Source organism: Rhinopithecus bieti, unplaced genomic scaffold (assembly GCF_001698545.2).
Source record: "Rhinopithecus bieti isolate Rb0 unplaced genomic scaffold, ASM169854v2 scaffold_65, whole genome shotgun sequence".
Lineage (NCBI taxonomy): Eukaryota > Metazoa > Chordata > Mammalia > Primates > Cercopithecidae > Rhinopithecus > Rhinopithecus bieti.
This window is the reverse complement of record NW_016803344.1, coordinates 2,956,219-2,966,169: the sequence shown is the minus strand read 5'-3', so window position 1 is coordinate 2,966,169 and position 9,951 is coordinate 2,956,219. Positions and strand designations below refer to the sequence as shown.

The 9,951-nt window shown below is 43.2% G+C and overlaps 1 protein-coding gene across 1 annotated transcript in view; it reads right to left on the bottom strand.

Moving 5' to 3' along the window:
• Positions 1–9,951, bottom strand: part of LOC108533020 (glucoamylase-like) — a 66,191-nt gene that overhangs the window by 19,060 nt on the left and 37,180 nt on the right. Inside the window, exons 2-3 of the mRNA XM_017877375.1 lie at positions 5,479–5,714; positions 5,297–5,393 (exon numbers count right to left, since the gene is read on the bottom strand). Coding sequence (XP_017732864.1) covers positions 5,297–5,393; positions 5,479–5,714 — 333 coding nt within the window. The remainder of the gene's footprint in view (positions 1–5,296; positions 5,394–5,478; positions 5,715–9,951) is intronic.

Genomic DNA, 9,951 nt, shown 5'->3' with positions numbered 1-9,951 from the left:
TATATATATATAGACACACACACACACACACACACACATACATACACACATATACACACACACATTAGCCGGGCATGGGGAGCATGCCTGTACTTTCAGCTACAGATTGACATTGAGGTGGCAGGATCACTTTAGCACAGGAAGTTGAGGCTGTAGTGAGCTGTGATTGTGCCACTGTACTCTAGTCTGAGTGACAGAGCAAGACCCTGTCTCAAAAAATCAAAACACAGTCTGAATAAAGCTTTTTTTTTTTAAAGCAAAAAATGAAAATGAATCTCAATTATGAGCAAAAAAAAAATTAATTTCAGAGTCCTTATATATACAGTGACTCAATTACTTGGGAAGTATCTAGCAAGTTTGAAGCCTAGTGCTACAAAGCTATTCTTTAAGAATGTATGCCCAAAAAGAAAACAAGACAGAATAATACATGCCTGAAATACACATTGTAAAACAAAGTATCCAAACTTGTTATTTTTTAAGTTGTCAAGATTCTCTTGCTACATACTTTCTCTTCTGATAAGCAGCTGTTCTGAATTTAACCCTATCTTTCCTGACCAGGGTAATACTGTGGTAGAGAAGAAAAACAACTATCGCTAATTTTTTCATTTCTTCCTTGTCAAAGGAATCTGTTTCCCATCCACTAACTTAAATACCTAAAGGAATATAAAAAATAGATTAATACACATGTACATATACTTTGAGATACTTACATAATTTAAATGGACAGAGAACATACTCCATCCAAAGACACACCATATTCTACATAACTTCTCCAACACCCACCAAAAAACCCTTTGCCCCCCAACCCACCAATGTTCCTACAAGAATTCCAATCACATCTTTATTCTGCATCATGTACATTACCAGCTGAAATTTCATTTGCATTTATATATTACCTTACGAAACAATTCTGAAGTACCTTGCATAGCTACCTTCCATAGTCACTTTTCCAGTTCTGCTTTGCTTCCTTCCCCTCCCCAAGTCATTTAATGAACACTGCTACGCAAAATTAACCACACTTCCCAGTCAGGGTAGATAGATTTATACCAGCAGTTCTCACCAAAGGCAATTCTGCCCTCCAGGGGATTATCTGGTAATGTCAGGAGGCATTTTTGGTTGTCACAACTAGGAGTGGCACTCCTAGCATCTAGCGGGTAAAGGCCAAACAACCATACAATATGAAACAACCATACAATATGTATGAACACCATACAATACACAGAACAGCCCTCCACAAATAATTAATTGTCCAGCTCCAAACATCAATAGGGCTCAGGTTGAGATGAGGGCCAAGAGTCCAGGCTCCATGTTAGCTATAAACTATGTATCATCACATTTACATCAATTATAAAATGTAACACTGATATATATATATATATATATTTATAAATGTACATTGTCAAATATTCATCTCACAGAGTGCAAGACCACTAGTGTGGAGTCATGTCATATTTGGATACGAAATTCCCTATTTGGCAACTCTACCATTTTGGTTAGAATACCCAACACTACACTAGTGAAAACCTTCCCTTTGGCCAGGCACGGTGGCTCATGCCTGTAATCCCAGCACTTTGGGAAGCCAAGGCGGGTGGATCACCTAAGGTCGACCAGCCTGGCCAACATGGTGAAACCCTGTCTCTACTAAAAATACAAAAATTAGCTGGGCATGGTCATGGGCACCCATAATCCCAGCTACGCAGGAGGTTGAGGCGGGAGAATCGCTTGAACCTGGGAGGCAGAGGTTGCGGTGAGCAAAAATCATGCCACTGCACTCCAACCTGGGCAACACAGCGAGACTCTGTCTCAAAAAAAGAAAGAAAGAAAAAAGGCCGGGCATGGTGGCTTCATGCCTTATAATCTCAGCACTTTGGGAGGCCCAGGCGGGTGGATCATGAGGTCAGGAATTCAAGACTAGCCTGGCCAGCATAGTGAAACCCCATCTCTACTAAAGAATTAGCTGGGCATGGTAGCATGTGCCTGCAGTCCCAGCTACTCGGTAAACTGAGGCAGGAGAATCACTTGAACCCGGGAGACAGAGGTTGCGGTGAACGCCACTGCGCCACTGCCCTCTGCAACAGAGGGAGACTCCATCTCAAAAAAAAAAAAAAAAAGGCCTTCCCTTCATCAAAATAATTTCTAAAATAATTTCTTATACTACCTTCTGCATCTAAGAGTAAACATAGTGGCCAGGCGTGGTGACTCACGCCTATAATCCCAGCACTTTGGGAGGCTGAGGCATGAGAATCACTTGAACCCAGAAGGCAGAGGTTGCAGTGAGCTGAGATTGTGCCACTGTACTCCTGCCTGAGTGATGCAGTGAGACTCTGTCTCAATTAAAAAAAAAAAAAAAAAAGCCTGACATTTAAGTTACTGAATTAAATTTAAGAGAGCAAATAGTCCATCAGCCATCAAAAGGGCTAAATAACCAACTTCAATCTTAACCTATAAGGTGCCCTTTCATTTGGTGTTTACTGCTGCGGTTCTCAACTAAGGACAACCTCATATACGTGATTAAATAGTTGTTGACTAATTTTAACTATTTTAATCAACCTAATGGAAATCAGATATTATTCCTATGCACTAAAATCAACAGCTAGTACAAAATTATCTCTAGATTTCTACTGCATTAAGGCAAATGGAAAACTTAAGTAAATTTAATAAAAGGGAAATGAACTGATTATAAAAACTGAGTCTTTTATTCTCAGAGTTGTTTAGAAGAGTGACTACAGTAACTTAGCAGTAAACAGCTGCAGTAAATGTACTATACAAAGCTATATACACAAGCACAAAAACACCTCCCAGAAAACCTCTCCAAAAGTCAACAAAGCATCATCTTCCACTTGATTTACCAAAGTCAAGCAATCTGGTTTGATTTCCACCCTGAACGCCCTCCCTCTCCAAATTTGATACCATACCAAATAAAAGCCTTGGGAGCTGTTCCAAATGCAATTTACTTGATTATGGACAGAGGCCAAAAGTCTGGTGCTGTGTTGAAGTATACAATTTTGGCATCCAGTTACCACCAAAACAGCAGTGACCAAGTAAAAAAAACGACTGTGTTGTGGAAGAAAAAATGTATGCACCCACCCATACATCTTCTTCTAAACAAGGAAAAAAAAAAAAAAAAAAAAATCCCAACTTGGAAAGGGAAGGTCAGTTCTGGATATACATAAAAACAAGAGTAAGATGAAAAATGTTAGTCATTGTATGCACATCAGCTGACCAGATAATGTAACCAACTCACCTATTACCTCACATATAGACTACACTTTCTGAGATAGGCCTCTGCTTTTGGTTTTGAAAACATAACATCTATTTTGTAATTTTTGAAGAGAAAGACTAAACAGCATTCTCATCTGAGATTCTGAGTAGTATTTAAATAACCCTTTTTAAAAGTCTCAAGCAATTAGCAAAATATTACATGGTAATCTACAGTTTTAAAAATTTCAGAGTTCACACTACCTAACAAAATAAATTTTACCCTATTCTTTTCCTCAAACTTTCCCAACACGTGACACTACTGATTTACAAGCCTGGGAAACAAAAGGGGTATGAAGTAAACCAAGGTACCGGGACATTCACTTTAGAGCTAAATTGAAGTTAGATATTTTTAGCTAAAGTGTTTTGCTGGCTAAAAGGAACATCTCTGTTTTCCTTTGAATTTTTTCAAGGAAAAAAGCTGTTTCCAATTATCCTTGCCCTTTCCTAGGCCTTGGCAGCTTTGATCCTCCTAACTAGCTAAATAAAGTAATATATAAAATGCCTACCTTTCCCTGAGTTAATTTTTGCTCATCTTGGTGAAGGATCACTGCAACCCTTGCTACATTTCTGATAAGTTGTGACTGTCATTCTGATTCCCGTATACTTGAAGCCAATATCTTAATCAAACATGTTAAGACATTAATAGGTCTTTATTAAGAAAGTGTTTCTGGATTAGGTTTAATTAAGCCAAGTTAATTCCTTGATCAACTTTCTAAACAATGCAGTAACATTTTCCCAAATGTTTTCCATTCATTTTATCGTGATATTATTCTCATGTGTATGTTTCATACATTTTTTTCCTGTTTTAACTCATAAAAATTCGATTCATCGACGTACTTTATGTACGTATCAAATTTTACTCACTTTGCTACGATTTTTCTTTTGTGGTCATTATTTCTCAGAGTCCAGCTTTCCCATGTCGTTATTATGCAGATTTAAATGTTGTCTAGAATACTGGTTTTCTCTAGCTCTTGGTTCTTCCTAGTTCTTAAATCAGGAATAGATTGCACCATGTGCAGTTTTCTTGTTTGCTTGGTGTTATTTGTATCCATGACATTAGGAATTTTGAAAACAAAAAAAGACTAATACCTTGTATTTATTTCTTAGTTAAGTCACAACTCGTCAGAAACGTAGCAAGGAGAAGCATGACGGGGTAGAGTAGTGGGTGAGAGCTGTGCAGAAATGGGAGGAGGCGACAGAGGAGTATGAAGAAAAAACATCGGGTCCAAACATCCTGCTCGGTTCCATCAGTTCCTCTATGCAGGTCTACATCAGACTAAGACTAACAGCTGCCTTAAGGTGGAAGATCCTCTACAATTCATGCCCGATTTCTTTTCCAGCGGGCCAGTGGAGTCTGGGTAGAGGGCTGATGAGACACCTAAGTGATTGAGGCTCTCTCTCCTACCTCAGCAAGGCAGTCTGCAGAGCTTTGGAGAGAAGGGGCAGCCGACCTAAAAAATTGTATCGAGGGCACTCATGACTATTCCTGGAACCTTTTCCTAGGAAAGGCACTTTGGTTTCTTGGAATAACTGAATTATACAAGCATGCTCTAGACTACGTGTCCAGGCAATTTCAGAAAATAAGCAGTTGTCAAAACACGATGAGTAACTTAGGGACAGAGAGCGGCGGTGAGCCAGGGGGCCGCTGTGGGGCAGGGGATGTCCCCAGAGGACCTCACCTGCATTTTTGGTGTCTTTGTTCCCGGACTCAGTACTCTGCATATCTGCGGTGGTCCTATGCTCCACTTACCCTGCTACGCCTCAAATGCTCCACGTATTTTTTAGAAGGGAACTAAGCCCCCGGCAGCCTAGCGGAAGCGCGCCAGTGAACAATAAAAGTCGAGTGCGTCCCAGACACCGGTTTAGCGCAGCGAACGCCCGGCCGCCGTTCCCCTGCTGGCAGTGCCCGGCCCGAGGACCCCGCCCGCGCCTTAGCCCCGACGCCCCAGCCCCGCCGCGTCCCGGGCCGGACAGCTCGCCGCCCCCCCCCACGGTGAGCGCCGACCGGCCCCCGCAACCCGGCTCGCCGCCTCACCTGCCGGGTTCGCTATCCGCAGGTCCGCGTCCGCTGCGCCCGCCGAGAAGCGAGGACCACCATGGCAGAGGTACCGTGCGCCCGCCTCCGAGCTCGCCTAGCGCTCCCCAGGCGGCCTGCCACGGGGCCGAGCGGCAGGAAGCGGCTACGCTCAAACCGGTTTCAGCTGCTCCAGACCAAACTGCCAGGCCACCCCAAGGGGCGGGGCCGGAGGGCGGTGGGGCGGGCCCTGACGTCACGCCCGGCGCCATCCCAGCCAATCGGCAGCCGCGCGCGGGGGGGTGCGGGCCCGCGCGTTCCTGGAAAGGGCTGACGTCTGCGGCCGAGGGCAGCCGGGCATCCCCCGTGTCCCCGCAGCCCTTCTCAGCAGACCCCGGCGCCAGCACCTTGACACCTGCCCTGGGGTCATAGGCGTGTACTGTGGTCCATCAAAGCCGCCTCAGAAATAACCCACGTGGGCTGGGCACGGTGGCTCACGCCTGTAATCCCAGCACTTTGGGAGGCGGAGCCGGGCGGATGACGTAAGATCAGAGTTCGAGACCAGCCTGGCCAACATGGTGAAACCCTGTCTCTACTAAAAATACAAAATTAGCCGGGCGTGGTGGCGCGCGCCTGTAATCCCAGCTATTCGGGAGGCTGAGGCAGGAGAATCGCTTGAACCTGGGAGGCGGAGGTTGCAGTGAGCCGAGATTGCACTCCAACCTGGGCAACAAGAGCAAAACTCCATCAGAAAGAGAGAAAGAAAGAAAGAGAAAGAGAGAAAGAAAGGAAAGAAGGGAGGGAGGGAGGGAGGGAGGAAGGGAGGGAAGGAAAGAACTGACTGTGGAGCCTGGAGCTGCAATTCAGAGTTGAGTTGTATTTTTTCCCCTATTTGAAAACGAGGGAGATTACCAGTACTGATGTTTTCTGGAAACTGTCTTTCGTTGCAAAACAACAGCCACACTTAGATCAAATCATTAATTGAAAACGATTAAGTCACCTAAGCTGGATGAGAGTGTATACCCTTGCTACGCAAAGTGTGGTCGACAAGCCAGTAGCACCTGCCAGAACTCAGAATTGTAGACTCCCAGGACCATCCCTAGACCTGCCCTATCAAATCTGCCTCTAGCAACATCCCCAGGTTAACAATTATGCAAATTAAAGTTTGAAGGAACTTTTTTGAAAGCAGACTCTCCCTGCCAGAGTCGTAGTTTATTTTCTAAAAAATTGAGCCCTAAAAAAAAAAAAAAAAAAAAAATTTTTTTCCCTCTCCTTTGGTGGTCTCCAGAAAGTTAATCAGCATTTGCCACTTGAAGTTCTCTTACGAAACTTTACAACTTGCCGGGCGCGGTAGCTCACGCCTGTAATCCACAGTACTTTGAAAGGCTGAGGAGGGGGGATCAGGAGGTCAAGAGATGGAGACCATCCTGGCAAACACGGCGAAACCCCGTCTCTACTAAAAATATAAAAATTAGCCGGTTGTGGTGGCACACGCCTGTAGTCCCAGCTACTTGGGAGGCTGAGGCAGGAGAATTGCTTGAACCCGGGAGGTGGAGGTTGCAGTGAGCCAAGATCGCACCACTGCATTCCAGCCTGGCAACAGAGCGAGACTCCGTCTAAAAAAAAAAAAAAAAAAAAAACTTTGCAACTCACCTAACTTACAGTGTTACCTTACCAGTATCAAAGTTACCCTCTGGTTAGTGTCCAATATAAAATTATATTAGCAGCTTTTACTTAAATAAAGTGAGATATTGAAAAAAAGAGGCCTGGTGCGGTGGCTCACGCCAGTAATCCCAGCACTTTGGGTGCCCAAGGCGGGCAAATCGCCTGAGGTCAGGAGTTTGAGACCAGCTTGGGCATCATGGCAAAACCCCATTTCTACTAAAAATACAAAAATTAGGTGGGTGTGGTCGCACGACTGTAATTCCAGCTACTCGGGAGGCGGGAGGCGGAGGAACTAGAATAACTTAAGCCTGGGAGGTGGAGGTTGCTGTGAGCCAAGATTGCACCACTGCTCTCCCACTTGAGTGACAGCTAGACTCTGGCAAAAACAACAAAACAAAACAGAAAACCGACTAAAAAGAACCACCTTTTGGGAGATGTTGAAGTTCCCTTACAACAAGACATAGAGAAATAGCTCGAGTTGCACGCTGGTTCAAAATGGGCCTACTAAAAATGTGTTTGGATTGGATGAGCTCTAGCTTTAGGTAGAATTTCTGGTTTTATAAATCGGAATGTTCTCTGCCACATTTGATATTTAGCTTGGATTCAATCCCAGAAAATTTCTGACAATGTCATCCATTCAGTTAAATAATTAAGTGCCTGCTTTATGCTAGGCTCAGGATGCAATAGTTTTTTGATAGTACTCATTTTAATCCCAGATTTCTTAAAGAATTAAAATTCCTTCTGGTTATGTGCCATTACCCATTAAACTCTGCTGTCCTACATTTCCTACGTAGTTTGGAGTGAATTTCCTCTGTTAATCATACTTCAGTGATGAATGTTTTCATAAGAATTTGCTTCCTTAAAATGTTTATAGATCTGTATTTTCTTTTTTTTGAAATGGTTTTTTTTTTTTTTTTTTTTGAGACAGAGTTTAGCTCTTGTTCCCAGGGTGGAGTGCAGTGGCGTGATCTCTGCTCACTGCAACCTCCACCTCCCAGGTTCAAGCAACTCTCCTGCCTCAGTCTCCCAAGTAGCTGGGATTACAGGCGCCTGCCACCATGCCCAGCTAATTTTTTTATTTTTAGTAGAGATGGGGTTTCAGCATGTTGGCCAGACTGGTCTCAAACTCCTGACCTCAGGTGATCCACCCACCTCAGCTTCCCAAAGTGCTGGGATTACAGGCGTGAGCCACCACACCCAGCCAGATCTTGATTTTTTTCTATAACCAGCATTGAGTCAAGCTATTTGTCTAATGTTTATAGTTCCAGTTAATAGACTTAATCCAAGGTCTAATGTTTATCGTTCCATTTAGTAGACCTGCTCCTTCCCTGAATCCTTTTGAAACGACAGAAGAATTATACATGTTCAAAAGATGCCATCAATGGCCAGAAACTGAGGAATGTCTAGAACAGGGGTTCTTTTGGCTCCCCTGGGTCACGCTGGAAGTAGAAAAATTGTCTTGTGCCACACATAAAATACACTAACACTTTAGATAGCTGATGACCTTTTTAAAAATCGCAAAAAAATTTATAAAGTTTTAAGAAAGTTTACAAATTTGTGTTGGGCTGCATTCAAAGCCATCTTGGGCCACATGTAGCCCCTGGGCCATGGGTTGGACAAGCTCATTCTAAAAGATGTGGAATAAACCAGTAGCATTAGAAGACGGGCAGAGAGGCTGGGAGTGGTGCCTTACGCCTGTAATCCCAACACTTTGGGAGGTCAAGGAGGGCGGATCACGAGGTCAAGAGATTGAGACCATCCTGACTAGCATAGCGAAACCCCATCTCTACTAAAAATACAAAACATTAGCCGGGCGTGGTGGCACACACCTGTAGTCCTAGCTACTTCAGAGGCTGAAGCAAGAGAATTGCTTGAACCTGGAAGACAGAGGTTGCAGTGAGCCAAGATCGCGCCACTGCACTCCAGCCTGGGCAATAGAGCCAGACTCCATCTCAAAATAAATAAATAAATAAAAAGACTGGCAGAGAAGCATATACCATCCAAGAGAAGAAGGAATTCCTGCAGATGCCATTTTACACAGCCTTGCTTAGAAACTCTTTGATAATGCAACGTATTTTAGATTACTCCAAAATCATGCTGCTCTGATTGGGATATTGAAGTAGAATATAGATAATTAGAATATAGGTAATGCATTCCCATATTCCTTTCTCCCAACACTCTGTGAAATGTTAACTTTTCTTTCTTCTCTTTTTTTTTTTTTTGAGGCGGGGTCTTGCTCTGTTGCCAAGGCTGGAGTGCATGATCACAGCTCACTGCAACCCTGACCTCATGAGCTCAAACGATCCTCCCACCTCCACCTCCCTAGTAGCTGGGATCACAGGTGTGTGCCACCATGCCATTACACCTAGCTAATTGTTTTTTACTTTTTGTATAGGTGGGATCTTGTCATGTCGCCCAGGCTGAACTTGAACTCTTAGTCTGAAGAGACTCTCCCACGTCAGCGTCCCAAAGTGTTGGAGTTACAGGCATGAGCCATGGCTCCCAGCCATAACTTTTCAAGCACATGGTTAATGAGATCAATTTAGGTCTTACCTGATTACTTCCAGAAGAGCTCCATATGTTTTGAATTATATAAAATATTTAACATTCATTATTGTACTTGATTAAATAATGAAATACGTTACCTCATTTGTCTGAAATCAGAACCACAGGATCTCACCTTATGCCATCATTTTTTGAAAAACTGTAGTAAGGAGTGTGAGCCTACTCTGGCTCAGGAGGCTGCCTGTTTTAAAAAAAGAAAGAAAACAGTAGCATTTCAGCCTGGGCAATAAAAAAGTGATTCTAGCTAAAAAAAAATATATATAGATATATCTAGATATATCTAGATATATCTATATATCTATATATATATATCTAGATATATATCTATATATATAGATATATATCTAGATATATATATATCTCCATGTCAGATATATGGCAAAATATGGTGGCACCAGGCAGTAGTACTAGCTACTCTAGAGGCTTAGAGGGGAGAATCTCTTGAG